Source organism: Apostichopus japonicus, chromosome 9, assembly GCF_037975245.1.
Source record: "Apostichopus japonicus isolate 1M-3 chromosome 9, ASM3797524v1, whole genome shotgun sequence".
Lineage (NCBI taxonomy): Eukaryota > Metazoa > Echinodermata > Holothuroidea > Aspidochirotida > Stichopodidae > Apostichopus > Apostichopus japonicus.
The window spans coordinates 2,618,513-2,645,768 of record NC_092569.1 but is presented as its reverse complement, the minus strand read 5'-3'; the positions used below and the strand labels follow the sequence as shown (position 1 = coordinate 2,645,768).

At 36.4% G+C, this 27,256-nt stretch overlaps 1 protein-coding gene and 1 long non-coding RNA gene across 6 annotated transcripts in view; both read left to right on the top strand.

Moving 5' to 3' along the window:
• LOC139973307 (uncharacterized) overlaps positions 1-17,468 on the top strand; it is a 253,733-nt gene extending 236,265 nt beyond the window's left edge. For all 4 annotated transcript variants that reach the window (XM_071979897.1, XM_071979896.1, XM_071979898.1 and 1 more), the window contains one exon: positions 1,913-17,468. In XM_071979897.1, coding sequence (XP_071835998.1) covers positions 1,913-3,535 — 1,623 coding nt within the window. In that variant the 3' untranslated portion in view covers positions 3,536-17,468. The remainder of the gene's footprint in view (positions 1-1,912) is intronic.
• Positions 17,469-22,624: 5,156 nt separating this feature from the next.
• LOC139974075 (uncharacterized) lies at positions 22,625-27,015 on the top strand. 2 transcript variants are annotated; one of them, XR_011795383.1, is made up of 4 exons: positions 22,625-22,875; positions 24,070-24,222; positions 24,708-24,823; positions 25,700-27,015. It is a non-coding gene; the product is annotated as an uncharacterized lncRNA (long non-coding RNA). The 2 variants fall into 2 exon arrangements; XR_011795382.1 differs by having other exon boundaries at positions 22,651-22,852.
• The last annotated feature ends 241 nt before the right edge of the window (positions 27,016-27,256 follow it).

Genomic DNA, 27,256 nt, shown 5'->3' with positions numbered 1-27,256 from the left:
TCCGAGCATAGGGCACAAGGTACGTCCATCACTTCCCATAGTAATCCTAGCATAGGGCACAAGGTACGTCCATCACTTTCCAAAGTAATCTAAACATAGGTAACAAGGAACGTCCATCACTTCCCATAGTAATCCTAACATAGAGCACAAGGTACGTCCATCACTTCCCATAGTAATCGAAGCATAAAGAACAAGGTACTTCCATATCTTTCCAAACTATGGGTCGCAACCCCAACCGTTTAATCGGGGCAACCACAATGGAGCTAATACAATTATTATATTTGTGGTTCCTGTATTTTTTTTAAATTCTATTGTACGTTGAAAGCACAAACAGCCTTGCATTAGTGTAGTACTTAGTAGTCATTTTACACGATATTGCATAGCATGGTACTAAGCAATACGGGATAATTGACTCCGCATTAAACCTCTCGAATTCCCCTCTCGTTGACAAAGTTGTCATCCGGTTTTCCTGGTTTCATTTGATAAGAAAATAGAAACTCTCGGAGGAAGTGGTTACAGAATCATGTGGTGCTTCGATGACAAATGACGAAATTACATTTTGAAGCCAACTTTAATAGTCCTTGTTTAATTTGCACTTCTCCACTGTTGTCATTTTATTAGTCAATTCAATAACGATATTTTATAATGAATGTGATTTTCAAATTTGGCAATTACACCTTACAAAAGAAACTTGTGTCAACCCATACCTGTGATCGCAAGGGTATGACACAGAAGAGCAGACATTGGAAAAACCAGTGTTCTTGGAACGAATTTCATAGGTAGATTTGCATGTTTCCATACATTGGCACATGTTCCTAAAACATGTAAAAATGTGTTGAAACCTTTAGTTTTCACACGTGTAGTAAAGTGTGAAAACGTGAGACAATCCAATCCAAGAATGATATAGTAGATAGACAACTTGGAAAAATACTGTGTCACCGAATATACTTCTAGTTCATACATTTGATTTCTTGTGACAGGATATAGATTCTTGTGTTGACCTGTGTTTGGGCGTTCCACTTTTTCCCCCAGGAAAAGCCTGTGGTGAAGTGGAACAAAGGGCCCAGGGAGGGGTGGAGAGGGGGTGTCAGGGTGCAGTGATTCTCACACTGGCATGGTGCCACCAGAGGGAAACAAGTTTATTACAACTGATCACTGGAGGACATGGATTGTACCTCTTCCATTCTAAAGCATTCCTCTGCATTATTCCTCAATTGTGTCAATTTCAGCAAATTTTCTAGGTATTGCTCAGAACAGAATCAAACTGAGGAACCTTCCTACACTTTTTAAAGAAAGGAATATTAAATTGTATTTTCAAATTTTGCCCAGTTCCCTTCAAGTTTGAAATGGTTGTCACCCAGACACTTTATTGCAAAAACAGAGATAAAATGGGTAAAAAATTACAATTTTCAAAATTGTGGAAATTTCTGGTCGTTATGTGATTGACAAAACATAAACTAGTTAAGCTATGTGAGACTTGATTGTGTGGATTCTTTGGGATATGATATCAAAGATGGTAGAGATAAATGCAGTCTCCAAAATACCCATTGAAGTTATTCTTGTGACACCCACCTGCCAATTTATCCATTTCTATGCTCGGATTCCTCCATTCTATGCTTCTACGATGTCATTTCCTTTTAAGCATCTCAAGGGTGAGTGATCTTAAGAAAAAACCATTTTAAACCCAAAGATGGCAATTGAGGTTGACAAATTTTTGGCTGGTTGCTAGGGTGAAGCAAAGGTTTTACACACATTTGGTATGAAATTCCAACGTTTGACATAGAGAATATTGGGTCGTCTTTCCCTTTCGAAACTTTACGATTGCAAACCAGGTTTTCAAAAAACCAGTATTCAGGCTACATTTGTTACTTTCCTTCAATTTTTGGTTTGTTGTTATCATTTTTGTCTTCAGGCCAGCACAAGCTTCCAGTACAACGATACCAACAACAACGAGGCGCCATCCTCCTCTGAACCGTGGAAGTGCTCGAGTTGTAACAAAGTCTTTGCAACATTCAACCAGCTCGAGTCGCACCTGTGCGAGTCGCGGAAAGCCAAGAGAGGCCGGAAACCCAAGTTGAAAGAGGGCGAGGAGATGTCCAAAGAGATCGAGGGTCCCTCCGGTTCGGACAAAGGCCAGGCGGGCAAGACGAAAGGCAAGGGGGCACGTGGAAGGGGGAAGAAGGATAGCAAAAATTTTGCATGCGGCCAGTGCGATAAAGTATTCATGACGGCGGAGAAGATGAAGACCCACACATACCTGCACACCGGGGAGAGGCCATTTACCTGTTCAGAGTCTGACTGTGGCAAGGCTTTCATATCCAAATACAAGTTGCTGAGACACATGGCCACTCACTCACCGAACAAAATGCACAGCTGCACTTTCTGCGATAAGAAGTTCCACCGAAAGGATCACCTGAAGAACCACCTGCACACCCACGACCCGAACAAGGTCCTCTTCAGGTGCACGGAGTGCGGGAAAGTCTACAACACCAAGCCAGGGTACAAGAAACACATAGCCATGCACGCGGCCGCGTCGGGGGAGCTCGTCTGCAAGATCTGCGAGCGGGAATGTGAGAATACGGAGGCGCTACTGCAACACATCAAGTCACATTCAGGGAAGTCCAGTGTCACCAAGGAAAAGAAGCACCAGTGCGAACACTGCGACCGTAAATTTTATACGCGCAAGGACGTGCGCCGACATATGGTCGTACATACGGGTAGAAAAGACTTCTTATGCCAGACCTGTGGCCAGCGGTTCGGCCGGAAGGACCACCTGGTCCGCCACACTCGCAAGAGCCACGAGGGCAGCGATCCACAGATACGGGTTAGGCTCGGCGAGCACCTGCAGGCGATGGCCGTGGCGTCGATGCCGAACATGGTGACCTCGCAGGGCATGACATTTCAGGAACCGTTTCATAGTATGCACGATTCGCAGCAGCTGTTACATCCCCAGATTCCATCGACCTCGATCCAGCAGGAGCCGCCGTACCCGATGTCGCCTCCCGTGAGGAACCGGCTGATGGAGCTCCTGAAGATACCACCCGTACCGCCCTCTCGGTTCAACAATAACTACCACCCGCAGATCAAGGTGGAGCCGGTCATGGAGAGCATGGAGTCCATGGGCAGTTGCAAGATGGGGGTCGATCCAATGACCCCTACGTCAGTGGACGTGGGCCACCTGCTGGGTTTCCTGCCGGTCAACTCCACCCACATGCAGCCTCAACACCACCACCACCACCACCACCAGGGCATCCCACCGCCGACACCGACCTCTCCACATATGATGGTACCCACCACGTCCCACGCATCGCTACCTCAGTCTACCCAGAATGCTCCACAGGCCCATCTACCTCATAACGTAATTCAGGCACACTCTGTGGAGCACATCGGGATGCCGCAGGTTACAGCCGTGGATCTCCACGTCAACCAGATGCAGATGAGTTCCCACCAAGTCAGCCAGCAGGGCCTTGACCCCATGCACGTGGGCTTCCTCGGGAACCAGGCACTGCCGCGGTTTCACCAGGCCTTTCAATGAAGTCACATTTTTAAACCTGAGAGGATCGTTTTGATTGAATGACGTGACAGCCTTTTTGTTTTCAGCTTTAAGTGTATCCAAACTTTGACTGATTTTTGCTTAATTTTTTCTCTCTCTCTCTCTCTTTCTCTATCTCTCGTTATTTATTGCATCATTTTTTACTATATCACTTTTGGTTGGCACTTCTACTTTTGACATCTTTTATTCTCGAGTCTGCGATATCTTATTCTGTTGATATTATATATCCAGTCTTAAATTTCCACAGCTTGTTTGACACTCAATTTAGGGGAAACAGTAAACAAAACCTACCGACATTATTTTTAACCCTTCCTGAAATATTAACATACGAGTGAGAAATTGTCAGGTTAACTCTAAAATATATATATAATTTTTTTTTTGAATTTTGAATTTTGTTGCAATGAATTAAGATCAACAATGAAAACAGATTTTTTGTCTGCATTTCTTTCATATTGAAAGAGTTGGCCTTCATTCTTGTATTTTGTCTAAAATAATTTGGGATGACTTCTTCCAAAACTTCAGCAACTTTGCTTTAAATTTAAAATATGGAGAAAAGTGTGGTACCTCTCCGTTGAAACTTTATCCATATTCAAACTTCTCTTTTTAAAGATTTTTACGGTCTTCAACATTTTGGTGGAAATGAAAATGAGTTGGACAAGTATATACGTATATTTAATTACATATATATATATATATATGTAGTGATATATATGTATATAGATAAATATCTCACTTTTTTATATTTTCGTTGAAAAGGTTTCTATTTTACTCTCCCTCTTAATCGATGACTTGGTTAAACATGAAAAACTGAGTGCTTCCATGAGTTTTTCCAAGTTCTCGTAAGAGAGGAAACTGTGACACACGTGCAAGTTTAAACTCCAAGGTGCAATACGATTCTTGGCATGTGTATATTGGCAAACAGGCTGTGGGAATTCTTCTTTTTTTTTTTCCTTCAAATTTTTGCAGCTTCCATTTCTAATCTGTTTCTCTGTTTGTTCGTCCATTTTATTTTAACTTTTTGGTTTTTAATCTGTTTTCTATTTGTTTCTTTCATTCTTTGTATGTTAAATGTGTGTGTGCGTGTGTGTATATTGTATCTTTGTTCCTTGTGAAATTATTGCAGTTGATCTTTGGCAGCTTGTCTCAATCACAATGCCCAACAAAGCCTGCCACACATAACCCGGGTTATGTTCTTCTCCTTTTAACCCCCTACCCCCCCCCACCCACCCCTCATTTTCAAGACAAAAACTAAACCTTAATGAAACTTCAAACTCCTTATTTACCTTTTCATGTTTTGTTTTTATTAAGACATTATTCATCTGAATTGGTAACCTGATATTATTCATATAAAGACCAGAAATAAAATTATATAGTATTCACTCTAGCACATTCAGCTGAACTGCAATTGAGGGAGTAAATTATCATTATTTTAAATTGTTTTTACCCTCCATTAAAATATAAAAATTACCAAGTATCACCTTTATAGCAGACAGCTTGAACTATTTTTATTGATTTTTTTGTCTTCTTAGATATCATTGAAAGTATATTTTAAGGATCTTTATTGTCTTTTGGGTGAGGGGGAGGGGCTGTCAAAAACCTAACAAAGGCAAGAAATGAAAAAGGAAGCTTGAAGCAAAAATTTTATATATTGAAACATTTCACTTTATTGAATAAAAATGTACTTTCTGTATCCAGAATATACTCAATATTTATCTCAATGCCCTATTAGCCAATTATTGTACAAATATAACCAACTTCTTCTTGTGTATATTATTTTATGCTTTTATATTTTTATTAATATTATTAGTTGTTTTTTTTTTTTTTTTAATGGCTGACTTTTACTTTTTCTGTTCTAAACTGTGAGGTGGTCGTTCTTAAGCATGGGCTTTTTACATTCAAATTAGTTGGCAACATTGGTGAAGTCTCTCTTTCACGAGACATTGCCGAGACATTTCCTCAAATTCTGCATTTTTCTACCAGATTTGATCCTGATCATGGTAAGTTAAATTTTAGGAACATTCGATCATTTCCTTCATCACATACCCATTTTGTTTCATGAATGAGGTATGTTTCACCAATTAAATCTTCATACCTGATAATTTCAAGCTCTACATTTGGGAAAAATTTGGGAAAATTATCAGTCAGCATTTAAAATGACTAAGTAAAATCAGTAAAATAGAGTAAAATCAGAAACTTTTTGATCAATGACTAGTCTCATCACCCCACCCCATCAAACTTTTAAGTTATATTTGAGATATGTTTCACCAATTAAAACCTTTTGTTTCATGTTAAAAAACGAGGTACCTAAACACATCTGTCTCATCCGAGAGATATTTTCCACCCTCGTTAAAAGAAGGCCAGCCAGCACAAGTTTTGGAGTAATATCCAATCTGCTAAAGGAATCACTATTTTTGCCAAGTTTGAAAACTTTTGAAACTTTGAAAACTTTTGAAAGCTTTGTGTCCGTTCACTCCAGAAAATGTGTCGTCTTAAAGGTAACGCTCCTCGAGAAAGATGAGATGGAATTGATGTTGCGACCTAAACAAATTTACAACATTGTTCTGGTCCAACTTTTGTTCAGAAAATGTAGGAAATGCTAGTTTGAGAGAAAAATGTACCGTTTGAAAGGGGGTGCCGTCCTACAGCAGAACGATATACCATGCAATCAAAGTGGAGATTTTTTTTTAATGCTTGTCAATGTTTTGAGTTCTCTGTAAAAAATGATTTAAAAGGAAAGGGTAATAGGGGTTAAAATATTACAATTTTAGGGCTTCTTTGGTTTATTTTTAAAAAGCTCTGCTGCCTTTTTTTCTTTACTTTCTTCTTTCCTGTGATTAATTGTTATTCGATTTCCTTGTGCATGTCTTTCATTGCTGCCTCATGATTATTCATTATTTTTGCACTTTTACACGCTTCTTTCTCATGACCCTTGACCTTAAATTTGAGGTGCACAATTGTTGCCATCTGTTGTTTTCTCTAACTAAAGTTTTTTTTTTTTTTTTTTTTTTTTTTTTTAAAGAAAGATACCTCAACAATGTCATGAATATGCATCATGTCTTCATACAATGAATATTTAACATGTAAATTTGTGCATTTAAATAAGACTTAAAATGTCATAGTTCTATGTATCAGTATTATAAATTACAACAAGTAAAAAGGAGTTTATTTTTTTCTGTATAATGCCGTCACATAGTCTGTTTGACATTGAACCTTATAACTACACCCTTTGATCGTCGCCGTGTTGTGTCGTCGTTGGTTTGTTTCTTGTTTATATTTATTCTATTTTTGTTTGTTTGTCGCTCTTGCCTACGGGCATTAAAATCTTTGTCAATTGATATTCGACATTCAAAGTCTTCTTAACACTGAAATAACTCGGGGGGTTTAGATTTTCATTTTTTGGGGGGTGGGGGAGGAAGGGGTTTTAGACAAAGTTTTGGCTTGCCGGTTCTCTCCATAATGTTTAACAAATTATGCAACTCTTTTCTTTAGCTCTTCCTTTTCTAATAATTTTCAGTTTGACATTGCAAAACAACTGTAAAGTTTTTCATTGTATTAAGTGGAGAAGTGTGTGACATTTTATCATTTTCCGTAAGCATCTCATTTTCTTTTTTTTCTTTAAGACATATCCTTTTACATGGAGACACTGTCACTGAAGAGGCCAAGAAGTTTTTTTCTAGGAATTACCAAGGAACCAGTAAATTATTGAGTCTTTTTTTTTTCCCCTCATTTTTTTTTTTCTCTCTTAAGTATTTTTAACACTCGCCATGTCATGCCAGAATATTACTACTTCATAACTGACTCACCTCAATCACGAATGTGTAAATAGATTTTTTAGCGAGCTACTCATTTTTATGCCTTTCAAATACCTCATAAAATAACGTAAACACAATTGTTATATCATTTTTTTTTTCTCTCTCTCAAGATTTTCATGTAATTGAAATTGAAATAAATACAACTCTGCTGTTAAAAAAGGAAAAAAATTGAGAAAAAAAAAATTCTAGGTCTCACCCACCAACGGTGACTCATTAGGGTTTGGAACTTCTTCATTGCTGAGAACTTTATTGGAGAAATATAATTGATGGACAGCAGAGGGGGTGGGGGGAACGAGGTGGTCCAAATGGATGCCCTGATGTAATTTAGAAAAAAGGAGAAAAGGGACATTATTTGGGCTGCCAAGAAATCCCTCCTTTGGAGGCTGTTGGATTACTAACAAATATGGCCATTTTGATAGACACATTTCAATTCAGTCTTTGTACCATTTAGTCGGTCGACTTGAAATGGGCTCTCAAATAGCTTTCGATAGATAATTCACAGTATGAAAGGAAATTAATATCCTTTGTTTACTATGCTCATCTAAAGTTCCATCGAAGGAGAAGAAGTCTTAATGAGTTCCTTTCATTCCGATTAGCTATGATAGGATGTAAGCTAACCCAACACCCTTTGATGTTCACCAGAAATCCTCAAGATACAAAACTTTACAGAGAAATATGATAAAACACCGATTGGTGTAAGGGAATTGACATTTTGACATTTTTTATTGGATCTTTTTGTAAATTTCTATTCATGCAGTGCTTTCATGTAAGGCCTTAGCATCTCAACATGGTAGGTTTGTAAGAGAAAAAAAACATCACTTCTGCTCGTAAAAACTTATATTCAATGTTATCCCTCCAAAAAAAGCCAAGACAGGAGAATTTTTGCATGTTCAAAAATAGCTTTCTCTGCTTTTTTCCCCCATGTAATGAAAAACAAAGTAATCTAGATATGTTTTTTTGATATGCCTTGTGTGGTAATATTTAACAATAAATTTCATATTCTTAAATTTTGTGACAAACTCTTGTTAAACTGTAAAGCAACATAAATCTACAACTAAATGCTGATAGGAAGGAATTCAATATTGCTACTTATTGTTAAGTTTAAATAAAAAGGAGAAAAACCTTCATATAATTACACATTTTCTCCCCACTTTTTTTTTTATTTTTTTTTTTTTAGAGGATACGATCTTTACTGTTTTCTTGGTAAATCTGTTTAGGGGTCATGTGACGTCGTGCAAGTCATCTCGTATGCAGTATTCGGAGATTGCGGGATGGGTTCGCACTGTCTTCCAACAAAGTTATGTGAACCCGGTTCTGTGCAAAATTTGGTGCTTTACACTTTTCAGTTTTGGCAATGCTCCTTTTTAAGTTTCATATTTTTATAACATTCATATTTTTATTTTTCATACCCAACAAGGTGTTTTATACGGTATGGTGTTTTATACAAGCATATTTGAGTCATGTTTCAAAAGTGGAGGACTAGATTGTACTAGAATAGAGATTTTAGAGAAGCGAAACAAATTGATGGAAATAGTCGGTAGGAAAGAATGTTACTATGTTGCTTGATGGAATCGTTGGAATTATAAATATAATAGCCATTAAAATGTCGATTAAATTTTGTGAAGAAATTTTGAGACAAGAGAAGAGGTTAGTTGGAGGTGTTTTATTGGTCAGTTTTGGGTGCTAGATATTACCTGTATCCTCAGAGTAAAAAAGAGAGCCACACTAGCCTTCAGATGGGTTATTATGTCCTACATGCATGAAAAGTAACATTGGGTACAGTATGTTATGAACAATCATATACCACGTTGTGCAACATCTCATGGGATATCATTTAGTACCTCAATGTATATCGGAAATATCAGAGTTTGGTATTAATGGGGTATGACGTATCAATACAACATGTTGTATGGCACATTACATAGAAAGTCACACAATATCACATGCTATATGACATATTGCATAGATTATCACACAATACCACATTTATCTGGCAAATTACGTAGGTTATCACAGAATACCACATGCTATGTGTCAAATTACATATAATGTCACACAATTCCACATTTATCTGGCACATTACACACAATATCACGCAGTACCACATGCAATATGGTACATTGCTTGCATTTTCACACAATACCACATGGTACATGACATGCATTTTCACACAATACTGTACATGCAATATGGTACATTGCACGCATTTTCACAAAATACCACATGGTACATTACATACATTTTCACACAATACTATACATACTATATGGTACATGAGATGATCACACAATACGAATATGGAATGCTATCATGTGGGATACCTTGCAGGTATCAGATGGGATATGGTGAGAAATGGTCTGATATATCACACTAAATATGTACACATGTGGTTCCTTGCCAAAACATACCTCACAAGCAGTGTTTATTTTTTATAAGTTATTTCATGTTGCAATAGCCTCAATACAAATTCAATTACCTCAAAAGTCAATATTGATTAAGGGAGAAGAGACTATTGTATATCACTGGAAATGTCTCACCGTAAAAATAAAGTGTCAATCGCTAGTATTAGGACATCGGAAATCGCTCTGTTATATTGTAAAGCTCAACTTCCTTGTGTGTGAGCATGTTCACTAATTGATGATTATCACAAACAAATTGCAACCAAACGTCTGTAAACAGTGGAACTTTTATTAGCTCGATGATAATTTCAAGAAGGGAAAACAGAAAGACGAAAACCGATGAATTTTTGCAAATTGCATCATTTATCATTCGAACAAAATGAATATTCATTTGGTGGTGAAATATAGCAGGCTTGCTTAGTTCGATCAATTTGTATCTTATTTTGAGTAAAATTAATTCGGTAAGAACTACCAGTAACTATCTGTTTGAAATCAAATTGATTGCAACAACTTAAGCATTGTGATGGTATATGATAATATTTAATGTCTCACAACTTATGGGTTCTTCACACTAATAAATATATTTTAGGAATTTGAACCATTTGATGGCAAGTCTGCAGAGACATTGAAAAATGGTGCTAACAGTCGCACAACCCACCGGTATGGTATACTGTTCTGCCTTCTTGATTGGAGTAATATTACCAAAATAAAAATTGAATAAATAAGAAGGAAAAAAAAAAGGAACTTTTCCCACTTTTAATATTGACTTTTAATCATACCTCTCAATCACTTTCATCATTAATATAAATTTTAGGGGCAAATATCAACCTGTTTTCCTTGTTATCATCTGAGACTCTAAAAATGAAATAATTTTTTTTTCTCACACTTTTAGAATGAACTTTTCTTTTTAGCCAAGCCAGTAAAATTCTAGTGTCAAACCCTCAGTAAATAATGTTTCGATGTAAGGCTGCGCTTCTTTTGAATCTCTCACAGCAAATATGCTGTTGTCATGTTTAAGATGGTAGGGTAGTGGCAGATACATTGAACTTTTGAAAAATTTTTCCTTTTCTTTGTTTTATCTTTTTTTTTTTTTTAAAGAAATTAAAGGGTGTTTTTGTAATCAGTGAAAGATGAGAGTGTGTCTAGTCCTGTTTGAACTATTAGTCAACCAAGTTGATATTTTTTTTTATTTTTTTTTTTAAACCTTTAAGTTTTTGTACTTTCAAGATGATTTAACATGTCCTAACTATATTTTTTTCTTTGGTTTCATTTTGATTTTCTCTTCGCGTATTTCTTTTTCTTAAAAACAAATCTGTGATTTTGTAAACGGTGTACCATCTCTCTGTTGTTTCTTTCAAATTTTTGCACTGAATTTTAATGATGTAAATTTGGAGTATCCATCTACGTTTTTTTTTCTTTTTTTAAAGTGAAATTTTTTAAGATAAGCTGTTGCCTTGATGGTCTATGTAAAAGGTATTCTAACTACATAGGGTTAATAACCTGTTGTTTTGTCAATTTTTTGGGGTTTAGTTTCATATCTGAGAGAATGGTAGAGGAGTGTGGGTCGACTTAGGTCGAGCCGCCAGAGTGTGAGAGGAGAGGAGGAAAAGGGGCGAAAAATTTCACCGCAAGCAGTTGTCTTCATTTGTACTCAGGGAGTGTGTGACTTAATGATTCTGTATTATATAAAAAAGTTTGTAGGTTGTCAAACTAACATTAATGTCCTAGAAGACGCACTTGTGGCGTGAACATAAAGAGAGGACAAGGAGGGTTGACTTGATTTGAAAAGAAAAGAAAAAAGGAAAAAAAAAATACTCGCTTAATCTGTTATTAATCGTAATCATTCATAAGCTTGTTGTAAATGTTTTATTTTTCTAAATCATGTGGATATTATAAGGCAAACTATTTGTATGCTTTGGAACTTTCAGCTCTGTGTACCTGCTGTTTTTATGCAAAACGAAAAAAAACCTGTAATTTTTATGTTTTTATTTTTATTTTTTCCTTTTTCTAAAAATGCTGTCTAAATGTTGTTGTTATTGTTGTTAAGTATTTGCAGTAATGCTTTTTTTTTTTTTTTTCTTAAAAATTGCTTGATATGTGTAGAAGATTAAGGCAGTGAAGGAGAAAAAAGAGACAATTCCTAAGTTCTTGGTTGATGTAAAGAAAAAGCAGAGTTGCATGAAAACCTTTTTAACTTCTTTGCGCAGGTGGTTCGGCAGTTGTAATTTTCCAATCGTTGTTGTCAATGGCGACTCAAAGAGTTTTTCAGTTCATCATGTTATTCCAGAGGTGATTTACTGTGTGTGATTAAATGTGACGTTAACAAGGGTCCCATTGACTTAGTGTATTGATGTTCTTCCCCGTTTCCAGTAATGGATTCTTCCCTATATAATGTAAAATAATAGGAGAGCCGGAAGAGTCCATTATTGTTATGAGGGGACATGAGATGCTATTATGAAATGTGTCGTGAATGAAACCAGTGCCTCATCAAAATGCTACTGTCTAGACTTTCTTCGAATCTCGATAGCAATATACCAGGTGGTGAGATTTTTAGAAACGAGAGACTTATTGTTGTTATAAAAAATGAAAAAAAAATGCAAATTAACACAAAACTCAATGAATAAACATTTTTCAAGTTCTCTTGGTTTCCACTGCTGTCTCATATTGTACAGATTTTATAAAACATGATGAGGACGTGTACAGTCTTAAAAAAAAAAGGTCGAGGAACTTTCGTGTTTCTTAAACGGAACGCGAAATCATTACACAAAATTGTAGGGCTTGGTAATGGTTATTAAGACAAAACAAGGCTATTTGTACCAAAATATGCAAGATTGCCACACTTTGCTTTTATAATTTTACTTCAAGAGTGTTTGGGATTGTGAGGTTTTTGTTCACACCCACATGGTGGTTGTTGCAAAAGAAGATGCCGAAGGGATGTAAGCTTCTTTCTTTAAAAACTCCCATCATATCATCTTCTATTTTTTCTTCCCTTCTTATTCTCTCTCTTGTTTTATTTTTTCTTTGTACATACAGCCTTGGTGCTCCCATTTGGTTATTTATCTGTGTGAAGTTAGCCACACTTCCGGAAACATAAATGAAAATTTTATCCAAGGAGCCATTTTAAAATTATATCATAATGGGGGATATTTTTTTCTACTTAAAAACGAAAAAAAAAACAGTTCATGCTGATGAAATATATATTACTAATGACTATTCATGGAGGAGCCATATTGCTGTTTAACCAAAGACTTGTGTTTTTGGTTAGTTATATTAACAATTAGTATTTTTCAAGTAAACAGTGACGTAAACAGCTTTTGTGTGATATTAATGTTGCTTTTTTTGCCAGTGTCTGTTCATATTGTCGGTATATGATGTTTGTTCCGAGCTAAGTTGTGCATACTTCAAACGCTCCGTGGGAAAAAAGAGTTGATCCGCGAGATAATGTGTAATCAATTCTAAATAGTGACAACCAAAAAAAATGTGAAAATTTTAACTAAACACTAAGGACACACACAGGGGTAACAAGAATACAGAATACAACATTGGAGGTCACCTTTTACCTTGGGTGTCGTACCTTTCAAAAAAAAAGAAGTAAATAATAGTTGGTGGTGATGTCAATTTTTGTCGTCGACGAGTTGTTCAGTATTTCTGCTTATATTGGGGGTTTATTACACCCCTCTATATATATTCAATGGTTAAGTGTACCGTGAAGTTGTGTGGTGTGAACGCTAATCTGTATGCCACTGACCCGTCCGAGCTATCGGTTAAAAAATGACGCAAATTCACTCCTTGCAGAGATGACGACGGCGTCGTCGTGTACACGATCGCTGTCGATTCATCTGCAATTCAAGGGGGATAACCATAAAGACGGTTTCTTGTTAAGGTCAAGAGTGAAGTAAGTGAGGGAAAATAATATTTCTGTGAAGAAACACATACAGAGTTCCAGCCGTTTAAAGAAAGTCAAACGGGAGAAAGCAAATTTGAAAAAAAAAAGGAAAAGAGGGGTTTTTCAAAATATTCAAAATGATGTCGACCAGATAGATATTCTTATTTTCTTTGAAGTACTTAGAGAGGTTCTCTTCATTATTCTTTTCCTTTTTTGGTGATAAATTAGACCAATTAAATAACCATTCCCCCTGATTTGATGGTTGTTCTCTCACTGTCTCTCGTTTGAATATAGAAATAAACAAAGGTAAAAAAGGAAACCTAAATCATTTCACCACATCTGTCATCGAAGTAATCAAATTTGGGGAATTAAAAATACCAAAGTGGATTTTCCAGCACGCTAAAAGGGTAGTTTATTCTCGTTGGAAAAGTGGACCTACTTTTCTCTTGTCCATTTTACCTTTATACATCAAAAAGGTCAGAAACTGAATTTCAATTATTTTGCAAAATTGGCATTGTGAAAGAAGCAAGGCTCTATTTAAGCTGAATTTGAGCTAAAACAAAAAGAAGGAAAGAAAGATGCTTCATACTGTTGAAACCCCTCTTGCCAAGATCTACTTTGTCTGTGCGCTTAATTTGAAGACAGTCAGATGTTCTAAATTTGGATCATGAATTTTAAAACAAAGGAGGATTTGTTTTATTTTTTTGTCTCTCTTTAAGCAGCTGGGATTCTGTATGTAAAATGAGTTGTTTCTTCGGGGAATTTCACTTGTTATTGATAAACTGGCGAAAATGTGTGGGCAAGGAATTAAGAGCAAGACACTGATGTTTTTTGGGGAATGGCGGGCAAAGGATGGATAGCTTCTTGAAAGAGTGATGCTTTTACCATCATGGAGGAGTACACGGTGCTTCTGCAGGTGTACTGAGAATGGGTCCTCTCTTGTTCATGACATGGAGTACCAAACATTAACATTGAACTTTATATTTCTATATGCCAATTTAACATCGCATATCTACAGAGTAACAGTTGGCAATCTGAAAGTCAAGAACATTCACAAAATTTGAACCAAAAATTGAAGATGATATTCTCGTCAAACTTCAAGTTTCCTTCGAAATTGATTAGAAGGAGTGAAAAGCAAAGTCTTGTTGTTTTCATTGAAAAATTCAAAACAGTGAATTTTCTAATTAAAAATATGCTAGAAAGTGTATTAACAATCACAAACCTCAAGTAGCTCTGATATGTCTAAATTTAGAAGGCTATTTTTGTTTTCTGTTTTAAGGCTGAATCCAGTTGTAATACGAATGTTCTCATACTGCTATGACTTAATATTGCTCCCAGCAGCTTTGACCTACCTGAAAAACTACAATATATGGCTTGCTAAATTATAGAGTGGTAGAAAAAAGAACATTTGGTGATAATAGTGTTATCAGTTTCGGATTGGTAAAGTGAATTGATCCCCAGAATCGACTGCTTTGAAAGCATATTAAGAAAACAGCGTTGCATTAAAATCACTTGCCCTGTAGAAGTGTATCTTGGTTCGATTTGACTTAATCTCTCTAATTTTTTTTTTTTTTTTGAGGGGGAGGCTTTAAAAATCACAAGGGCAAATAAAGTATTTATCAAACTAAATAGCAGATCCCTGATTGCAATGTTCTGGACACCCACTCATTTCATTGATTCACAAGAAATCAATTTCTGGTGTTATTCATACAATCTGATGTCTTCAGTTTGAAATACTGGCCCTCAAAGTTGCTAAGCTACATCAGATGTGTAAGGGATGCCTTTTAAAAATGGTTTGCCTTCTAATCTAGAGCTTTTCTGATGTCCCTTCGGATTGATTTGATTATACCAACAATGAAGTTTCTTGCTTTTACCTTGAAAGAATAAGATTTTCTATTGTTAACAGTTTGTTCTTCATGTCATAAACATAAGGGGTACCTTGCCTGTGGATTCCACAAGTATCAGCTGTCTTGTGTCATGGAAATGGGGGGGAAATGATGTGAATTGTTTGTCAGAAAAGGATTATGTCTTTGGCTGTGGCTGGCCTTAGTACTTCGAGAGTTGTTATCCTCTTTAGGGGATTTTTTTGGTAATGCTCTTATTGTAGGGTAAGACAATACCAGTTTTGAACGGGAAAAATGAATAGGGGATTGTGATTGGTCCAGAGGATTTGCAGAACAGTTAGCCAGCATGCATAGGAGAGAGAATAAGGGTAGTGAGTACAATCAAAATGGTTGCGTCTTTAAGAAAAAAAACTGGATAAGAAATAATCACATACACCGTCCACATTATCTAAGAAAAGGTTACCATCTATGCTTGATATATCAACAATGATTGTTGGGGTCAAAGGTAAACTGTATTCACATTTAAAATTGGGAGGAGATTATGTTTTAAAAAAAGAAATATAGAGAGAAAGAATAATAAATGAAATTGTGAATTTCTGTTTTGCTAATTATATTTTATGGAGTTTAGCATTCAGTTTGCCACAACTATATTCCACTTCTTCAGCCAGAGTCAAACAGAAATATATTTGAAGTTTTGGAAACCAAAAAAATAATAATAATAAGACGAAAATATTTGTATTTTTTAGATGTGAATACAGTTACACTTTTGATACCTGATCAGATGTAAGAAATGAAATTTAAAACAAGAAAGAAAGAAACAAATTCTAGGGGTTCGTCTTACTTAGCTTTGTTGTATGTAGCAGGTTTTTAGAGGTGCTGCGTACTTTGTTTTGATAAATTATGCAAATTAGATGTTGAACAGGTTGTTCGGTTTGTCCCGGCTTGCTTTTGAATAAGGGCATCTTCGAAAAGAGGGAAAAAACTGCCATTTTATTTATGCAATATTGGAGGTATATTATAGGCAGTTTTTTTTTTTTTTTTTTTTTTGGAGATATTATATTTTTTTGATGTGTCGACGAGGCTCATGGTATATATGGGAGTTATAATACATTAATAATGTACCATGTTGTCCATATTACAAAGGCAACGGAATCAGGGGGACTAGAGGTGTAATTTTAAAAACTGGTTCCTCGTAAGTTGAGAGAGAGGGCATTCCGGTAGAAGAAGTCTTCTAGAGCATCTGACTATCTAACTTATTTTTGTGTGATATATCTCGAGCCAGGTTCTCTTTTAGACTTATTCTTCCTACGGATTTTAAAAAGAAGAAAAAAAAGGAAAAAAAGTTAAAATCGAAAATGCAATTATTCATCGATAAGTTTTTAAGTGGGTCTAGGAGTGTTGATAACATTTTAACATTAAAAGAGCATGAACACTGGTGCTTAATATATAGAGAGGAAGAAAAGTATGTAACTTATTGAAAAATTGAGAACACTGTAAAAAATTTGAAATAAAAATGACAAAAAAGCTATACAAAAAAAAGCCAAAGTTTGTGGCATGGGTGCAAAATTTTTTACAGTTTCTCTTAAAACACGAATAAATCTCAAATTTGATTTGATTTTTTTTTTTTTTTTTTTTTTGGGAGGCCAAGAAAGGGGAAGCTATTTGGTAATCACCTTAACAAGAAAGAGAAAACGAATAAATACAAGAAAATAATGTTAAGGTACACAAGAATATGAAACGATGTTAATTAGCCATAATATTGTATTCTAAGCTCCTTACTACTATTACTACTACTACTAATAATAATAATGATGAAGAATCTACAAACTGCCCCCCATTGTATGCATGTGTAAATCTGATGACCGTAGCAACAACATTGTATTCGAACTCCAATGCTACGATTTAATCATTTTAAGTGGCATCCCCACAGTGGTCTGTCTACCCATCAAATAAAGAGCTTCGGTGTTCATTATATATACATCAGTCTTTCTCTCTTTTTTTCAATTGTTTTGCAGTTAGCATTTTACAACAGTAATTAAGCACTCATTCATGTAGAATTGAGTAAAGCCCCAAGAGAGTAATTATTTAAACTATTTTTAAGGGGGGGGGGGTTGAGGGGAAGAGGGTACTGCCATAGGCAGGCAAGTAACCTATGCAGTCAAGCCTGGCCTGTGTGTATGTGACGCCCTAGTGTGTAAGCACGGTATCTCAAGATGGGTGACTGTAACTCCAAAACATGTACATCAAAGGGGCTCATATATGCATTGTAGGATAGCATTATGTAGTTTGAAGTCTTAACACAATTTGGTGAAGGTCCGAGTTCATTTAAGGTCACCAGGGGTCATAACTTGAAATCCCTGAAAACATGATATCTCCAGATAAGAAACTATCGGCTCTCATATTTTGCATGTGGCTTCCCTATATTGAGAACCTTATTGTATATTTTGTAGGTTATTTGGGGTCACCAAAGGTCAAACTCTGTAAAGCATTATCATTTCAAACCTTGTAAACTCGATATCCCAAGATGACGCGCTTACATCACATAGCTCATATTTGGCATGTATCTATCTTATAGTGAGTACAAGAAACCTGTTATTTTAGGTAGAGGTCAAATGTCATTTGGGGTCAGCAGGGGTTCAAATGTCAAATCACTTGTGCTTGAGAACTGGACCTTCAAAAGAGATTATTATTTTTTATAGGTGAAAGCACGTTAAGGATTTGCAGAAGTCGAGCTTTACGAAATTTCTAAAGGTCAGGTCTCAATAAACATGTGAAACGTATGCTGATTTGGCTATCCCAGATGTAGTAGAACCTACTTGCGGTGTTAGGTGGAGGTCAAAGGTCGGCTTCGGTACATTCGACTCGATTCCCGGGGCTCATGAGTTTTCTTATATTATGGGATTTTTAAGCCTCTAAATATTAAAAATGAAATTTCATATTACGTCATAAAAGGTGCTCCATTTTTAACATTAGGGACGGATTATAAACGATTATTGGCTGGCAGGTAATCAGAATAGCGCCAATTATCCCACACAGGAGTTTGGAGAGAAATAAAAAATTCGTCCGATTTTTAACACAAATTTGGAAAATCAAAAAGCATAAAAAAATCATATTGTGTCATGAAATTACACAATTTTTAACACTAGGGACAAATATGGATATTGATTGAATGGTGATCAGAAGGGCGCCACATATTTTGGCCAATAATCGAAAATACCATAATTTTCGAATTATGCCAAATTACAAAATTGTCGGATTTGGGAGGAAAATGAAAGTTCTTCCACCAAACTGTCAGTGTTTTTTTCTTCTCTTATCATCTGGAAAGGAATCAAAAGGGCGCCACACACCGCAGGTACAATTTTGGGGATTAAAAAAGTCGTGATTTGGGGCAAAATCGAACAAAATGATAATCTAACAATATTGTCACTTTTCACCGAAATGTGACTGTTTATTCTGCTTTTTTTACAAATTTAGGCCAAATATGAAAGTTCTCAAATTTTTCTCAGGATACTTATAGGGATTCCCATAACCCAAATTAACGCTTCTCACGTGACAAAAGTGGAATCTGACGAAGTTTTAGTCATTTCAATTTGATATGAAATGACGTCAAGATATGGTTTTTAAATGTCACTGTCCACCGAAATGTGACTGTTTATTCTGCTCTGATCACCTGTAAAGGAATCAAAAGGGCGCCACACACCGCAGGTACAATTTTGGGAAGAATTAAAAAAAGTCGTGATTTTGGCCAAAATCGAACAAAATCATAAGGGGCCAAATTTACAAATTTAGGCCAAATATGAAAGTTCTCAAATTTTTCTCAGGATACCTTTAGGGATTCCCAGAACCCAAATTAACGCTTCTCACGTGACAAAAGTGGAATTCGACGAAGTTTTAGTCATTTCAATTTGATATGAAATGACGTCAAGAAATCTTTTTAAATGTCACTTTTCACCGAAATGTGACTGTTTATTCTGCTCTGATCACCTGGAAAGGAATCAAAAGGGCGCCACACACCGCAGCTACAATTTTGGGAAGAATTAAAAAAAAGTCGTGATTTTGGCCAAAATCGAACAAAATCATAAGGGGCCAAATTTACAAAATTTACAAATTTCGGCCAAAAATGAAAGTTCTCAAATTTTTCTCAGGATACCTTTAGGGATTCCCAGAACCCAAATTAACGCTTCTCACGTGACAAAAGTGGAATTCGACGAAGTTTTAGTCATTTCAATTTGATATGAAATGACGTCAAGATATGGTTTTTAAATGTCACTTTTCACCGATATGTGACTGTTTATTCTGCTCTGATCACCTGGAAAGGAATCAAAAGGGCGCCACAGACCGCAGGTACAATTTTGGGAAGAATTAAAAAAAGTCGTGATTTTGGCCAAAATCGAATAAAATCATAAGCTCGAGAGCAGTGTCTACTGGGAGTCTCTTCTACGTATCCTGACACAAATTTGTAACATTCATTTTTGGCCCAAATTTGCCAATTTTGTAAGGTTATAACCTAATGATTTTGTCCGATTCTGGCCAAAATGGCGACTGTTTTTATTTCTTCCCAAAATTGTATGAGTGTGTGTGTGTGAGTAAAAAAAAAACAGCTCTCTGGATTTGGCTGTTGGCTGAGATTCGGCGATACGTAGTGTCATACAGTTTGGTAATCGTTTACATTTAAATTCACAAAGAAAACACTGCCAGCATAACGATATGTGCGTATTACGTAAAGGCACCGAGCGTTACATGGTCAGCCTGTGAAATTCCTGTTCGAGCCGTGTGGCTCCTACGGGTAAATTAAAAATTTTAGGGAAAAAAGACAATAGCATTTTAAAGAAACGAATGAAGAGGAAAACAAGCAGCACACATACTTTGGAAGCTTTAAATGGGTAATGGAAACTACTTAGGAAAAAATAATGCGAGGTTCCCCCAAACCTGGCAAACCCTCACTGCCGGGAAGTACCCTTACACTAAGAAAATGAAAAAAGAAAACGTTTCCGGTGACTGGGCTGTTCCCCAGAGGAGGACAATTCCTCTGGGGTTTGACTCACAATCCTCTAGCAACCGGGTTCCTAAGCAATGGGCCCCATCTCGCTCTCTGCCAGGGCTGAAGCCTCCTCCGAATTTAAAAACAAAACCGTAATGGATCTAGGGAACTTTTTAAATTGTTTTATGCGTAGGTTATATGAACTAAGTATTTAAGCAAGAGGTCATAGAATTAGGGGGTTAAGAAGGAGGGTGTTTTTAAGGATATTTGGTTTGAAATAATTAGTTGGTAAGGAGTTTGCTGCAATGAGCTTTCTGGTGGCGATGAAACTAGGAGTTTTGAAAAGATTAGTGATACTTTAGTCCTCGGTTGAGTCATTATAATCAGGGTACTTAAAGATTACAAGCTTAGATTTATTTGGACTAATTTTCACTCGCCATTTTACACCAGGAGCTTAGGGTTGTTCGCGGAGAATCGTTGAAGCGTACTGATGCATCGGGCGGAAATTCTTTTAATTGTATGCCAAATGCCACCAACGTTAGTTTGTAGTAATCTCTCTTTTCAATTCAGCAGCTGTCAAAATGGAACAATATCAACCCACGAATTAAGATGAATGATTATGTAAGTCTGTCATTCTGAAGTTGTTGCGTATTCGTTGTTATGGTGACTTAGGTATGCTATTGAAGATTGAATATTCATAGTGTGCTGCAGCCGAGATAACGTGATTTCATAGTGTTGTCAAACCTTCAGTAATTCAATCCGGCAAATAGCTAAGTGGATGAAAGGGTGAACTACAACCTGAATGTTCCGAGTTCGATTACCACACGATGGAGTTCTTTTTGCATTAATCATCTTTTACTCGGGTTAGCATCTTTAAGTATTATTTCTGACTCTGCTTTATCAGCGCTCAGGAGTTTGACGCAGTTGTCAAGGCATAAACCTGCGGATTTCTGTTAAAATGCGTTAGGGTTCGAGACCAGCTCGGGGCAGTGATGTTCCGACAGGGTGCAAAAGGTGTGGCTTAAGGCCCCATGCCCGGCGCCCTCCTTTACGTCTCGGACCCGGAGAATGCCCATAGTGGGACCGGTCGACCTTGAACGGCCAGAAGCGAGCTAGGTGGCTTTCGGTGGCACATGCCTCTTGAGGCATGTGTGCAGCCCATAATGACCATTGAATGCGTGGCCCTGCGTCGGTAGTATTCTCTTGTTTTTTTTTATTTATTTTTTAAACTTTATTTTAACGGCTTCTGGCCGTTCAAGGTCGACCGGTCCCACTATGGGAATTTATTTTAAGAGGGTAGCTCGTTTAGCAATAGCTAATCTTCCACGATCTTCCCTCTATAATAATATAAAATGTATGAACATGTAAGAAGTCAAAAGTACAAAATAAACATAAAAATATGATTTAACCTAACTGGTTAATTAAATAGTTAAATCATGTAACAGAGTAAAGAAAATTAAGAAATTTTGTAAAAATAAAAGTGAAGTAGACCTAAACTTTATCAGATACTAGGCGTTTAAAATGGTTAAGAATTCTTGCTGATTTTACTCTTTGATCTAGTTTGTCCCAATCTTTTGCGGCAATGCATGAAAAATGTGTGCAGCCCATAACGGTCCACTGAATGTGTGACCCTTCGTGGTAATATTCTTTTCTTACGGAGTCTATTAAAGACTGAAAAGGATTCTTCCCATTGGGGGTACTGATAACCTTATATAATATTCCTTTTCCTCCCCTTTATTACATATTGTACCTGTTTGGGGTATGCTGTTTCTACCCTCACAAATAACATTCATTTTATTCAGAAAAGAATTGTTCGTTCCATTGCCAACGAGTATTATTTGGCACTAACCCCATTTTCAAAACATTCCGTATCTCAGATTTGGAGATATTGTTGATTATCATACTGCTATAATTATGTCTAAAGTTTCAAATAGCTAGTTGCCAAACTCTGTCAATTGCGAATGTTTTTACCAAACACACTCATGACTTTCCTACCAGAAACAAGATGGATTATATTATACCCACACGCCAGTGCCTTCCTTGATGCCGTGTTAGACCCAGAGAAAAACCCATGAGGGGGTTAGCTGATCTTGATCGACCAGAAGCGACTAGGGGGCTTTTGGTTAATGAGTGACCCTTCGTGGTAGTATTCTTTTATTTCGGAGTCTTAGAAAGCTTACAAGTGCCATTACGTATTTCATAAAATAATCAGGAGGCTGTGTAACAGTCGTAGATACGGCTCTGTGTAACATGATGAAATTGCGCAATCACTATCGTCGAAGCAGTTTAACAACAACAACAAAGTGACAAACTGCCGGAGAAGAAAGCTTGATTGTTACGTTACGACTGATTTTCTGGGGACTTGATATATTTGCAGGTATAATCAAATTTAATACTCAAGTAAGTTTGAGAAGTTGTTCTTTTACTTCTGTAGAGGGTCACCGTGTAGAAAACTACACAAATTGAAGTTCAAGGATGACCACGGCAGTGGTAATACGCAGTGGCAGTGATAATACTAGGGTCAACTAGGGCCTAACGTTAGACGTAGGCTGGGTTGTACAGGCCTAGTCTTGACCAGAATGAAAAGGTACTGTACGTTGTGTGCTGTTAGGCGAATCTAGTTCCATTCCGCCATATGTATATAATGATAGGTACACCGTCTTCAAATGTGACGGTTCCTTAGAATGACTGAATCGTAGTAAAGACACGTAAGATTGGGGAATTGGTACACATTTTTTAGTGTAAAGTTGGTAAGAGTCAATACACTGACTTCAATTTGATTTGTTAGTTGAATGAATTAAATAAGGCTGAATGTTTATTAGAAAGACCTATTCTGATTGTCGATTAAATATTTGTATAAAATTTCTAACCCACATACTAATGTTACCCTTACCCACAATAGTGTGCTCTTTCCGCCATAGCGAAAGTGCTTTACTACCATGGCGGAAAGTCACTTTTACTACGTGGGTAAGAGCACTTTTTCTATGGTAGAAAATACTTATGGCAGAATGACACAACCCCCCCCCCCCCCTGTTAGCCTAGTAATGACTGTGAGTGTGATGATTCATTAACCCATAATTTAACTTAACCTTGAAGTCCTGCCATTCATATTGGTAAAAAAGATATTCAAACATGTTATTTGTTTAATTTCGAGCATTAGTTTGGAAGGCCCATAAGCATAGTAACAGTGACACTATACATGCTTGGTTTAGTGGCACTGAAAACCCACAGTTATTTTCAATGGCTACTCTGAACCAGTGTCTAGGTTTTTTTAGAATTGGTACATAGCTACACGCAACAGCTGAATGCATAGGCTATGTAGGGGTTATGTTAACATAATGTACAGATCTCATTGTAGGCTTCATATCCACAGACACCGTGACCTGAGGTAAGCACCATGGAGTGCTATCCTTTTAATAGGAAAACTTACCCACATAGTCCTGCTATATTTTGTGTGCACTATTTATTATTTAGTTACATGGTCAATAATCCAACATTCTTTGCTAGTTGTCCATTTGCAACATTTTTGTCGTAAAGTCACATTGGTATCTCCCCAACATCAGCCAACTACAGGATTCTGCTTTTTTTTTATAGATTGACCAGGATTTTGAAGTACTTGTGCCATGAGCTATCCCAAAGATGCTGGGAAATGGGATGAACTAGCAGAAGATGTTATCCTCTTAGCTGATAAGATGAAATGTGGTTGAAGAAGAGTTCAACCTGGAATACCTCTGAATCTTTCTGCAGGTAGATTATTTTTCTACAGATATGTATATATAGTTTATGGGGATAATCTAGTAAGGTGGGAGAGAGTAAGTACTGTACAGGACTTAATAATGCTTTCAAGTGCTTTGCTTATTTTGTATTGTGGTTTGCAAAGTCTGTCTGTTGCCAAAAGATAACAAGTTGCTTTCGAATATTGTTTGCAAGACTCATGGAGAATTGCTTGACACATAAAAAATGTCATAAAAAACATACATTACAGTGTATGTTATGGGGTTAAGTACAGAGTGTCATGAGGGGGTATGGCACAACGATAGCATCTTCTTGACCTAACGTTTATTCTGTCTTGTAACTGAGTTCTGGAGAGTCTACCATTCTTTTTTCCTTTTTTATAACAGTTCAGGATATCAACAAAGGAAACATGAATAGCATAGTTTTTTCAACATGGCTTGATTCACTGAAACTTATTGGATTTATATCTTGGTATTATATTTTTGCCTTTCTTTCAGCTGAGAAAAGGAACCTTGCATTTCACTTCTTGCCAGTTCTGATCCATTTCTGAAGTTAAAAGAAAGACAAGTGTACCCTGCTGGATTCAGTGCATGCTGTTATTGATTTCCATCCTGTGAGTTATACTGTTGTTTTTTTCATTTGCAGTAAAGTGGAATATTATCTGGGCAGTGTGCAATGGTAATGATTCAATATTAGATCCAAACATTTTTAATATAACTCAAACAGCAGTGGCATCACATTCGCAGTGATGACTAAACTGGGTGAATGGGTGGTCCATACCCCCAAATCATCCTTCAGTCTGATAAGTTGAGAAAACATTCAAGGTCTGCTGCAATACAGTGGATTCCACAGTAATAAAAGAGGATGCTTTTAGTAACAGATTTCCTTCCATTCTTTGCCAACCTCATTATCATTACATCATTCTCCTTATGTGAAAGTGAACTGTTACAGTGACTGTTCCACAGATAAGTTTTATTCATGGTTTTAATGATTCAGATAATTGAAAAAATGTAAACATATTTTGCCCAAGCAACCAGACTCATCAAACTGAACTTGTGTCTAAGGGTAGAACAATTAAAGTAACCCACATGAAGAATTTGTAGGATATATAATGGATAGCGTGTATACATTGACATTTCACGATTTGGTAAGCTTGTAGTGTGAAGTTATTATTTAAGAACATTCATTTCAATTTTATATACTAGTAACCGTATGAACTACTGCACCAATGTTGTTCCCGCTCACCTACCTGTAAACCAAATTTTTAGGATTTTCTTGACAAATCAATCAGGAGGACTATTTTTGTTCTTCCCATTTTAATTGATGATTGAAACTTTATTACTGTACCTGTATATAATTCTTTTCTACGTGTAGACCCACATCTTAAAGGAGCATTATCATGGTTTTCTTCACATTCTTTAAACTGTTCTTCCTCTTTAATGGTGTTTTTGAAAGATGAACTGAATTTCCCTGTTTCTTCAAATTTCAGGTTGTTACCAGTTTTGCAGAGTATTATAACAAAGTTTCCACAACCTTTCGTTCAGGATCTCGGCTCAGAGCGGTATAAACCAAAGCAAGCATTTGTAATAATTGAACAGAAGTCTGACCCCCAGAGCACACTTACCACAGCTGTTGACTTATGTTTTAATCTCACTACGTAGTGGAAATCGAATACCAACATCAATATAAGTCTGCATGGGAGTTAATACAAAGTGAGGTGTTGTGGTTTTGGTTTTGAGAGAGGCAGTGGTCTCAGCTCCTTCCAATTTTCGAGGCGGCAAAGTGTTTAGAACAGTGTAACCTTACTTTTGATTCCCTTCAGTATACGTTATATGTTTGGGGGAGGGGGAGGGGCGGGGCTGAAAAGAATAGTCCAGACCCAGATTAACTTTTTGATATGTTTAAAGAGGAAATTAAGTTAAGCATTGTGGTGGAATTTTCATTCAATTCCTAAGTTCTGTTCTCAAGATGTTAGCAGCTGAAATAATCACATTTTAGATCAGAAGTGAACTTGAAGCAAGCAGGTGTGATGTCATGGCTTCACATTGCTGACCAATGTTTTGTTTTCTTTATTTTGTAACCTATTTTGTTGACCTTGGATTGGTTTGAGTTGCTAGTTTACCCACAGGGTATGTAAAGTTTACCAACCTCCAATGGCATGGATGCATAAACAGTATCAATGCATCAGATTTGTGTATTAGAATATTGTAGAAAGTATTTGTAATAATTAAACGAAAGCCCTTTTCCCAGAGCACACTTACCACAGCTGTCAACTTATGTTAAAGTCTCATTATGTAGTGGATTTTGCATACCAACTTAAATGTAAGGCTGCATGGGAGTTAATACAAAGTGAGGTGTCTGGTCTTGGTATCATAAAGAGTTGTAGTCTCAGCTTATTCCAGGCTTTGGGGCTATAAAGTGCCCAGAACAGTGTTACCATACTATTGATGTACCCCATTTATAGCTTCTGTACTTAAAGGAGTAGGGTTTTAATTTAGTGAATTGAAAGTGAATATTCCTGGATTTTTTCCACTCTTATGTGCCTCAAGTTTATTGATATCGGTTGCGGTTGTGTTAATAGTATGAGGTGCAATCATGCCTGTTTGGTTAAAATATCAATAATTTATCAGATAATTTATGCTCTTCGGTAAAACAGAATTGGTATGCTACAAATTGTTGTGGTTATGGTCTGGTCTAACTCAGAAATACAATTTGATATATGTGTAGATATATTTAAGTATTATTTCGCTCAAGCTTTCTATGTAAAATGTTTTAATCAAAAACTGATTAAAAACAGGACATTTACTTTTTTGTTTTCGTTTGTCTCAATGTGTCTAGGAGATTGGCAATTTCATAGGGCCAAAATCGAATAAAATCATAAGGGTATAGCCTTACAAAATTGCCAAATTTCGGCCAAAAATGAAAGTTCTCAAATTTCTCTCAGGATACTTATAGGGATTCCCAGAACCCAAATAAACGCTTCTCACGTGACAAAAGTGGAATTCGAGGAAGTTTTAGTCATTTCAATTTGATATGAAATGACGTC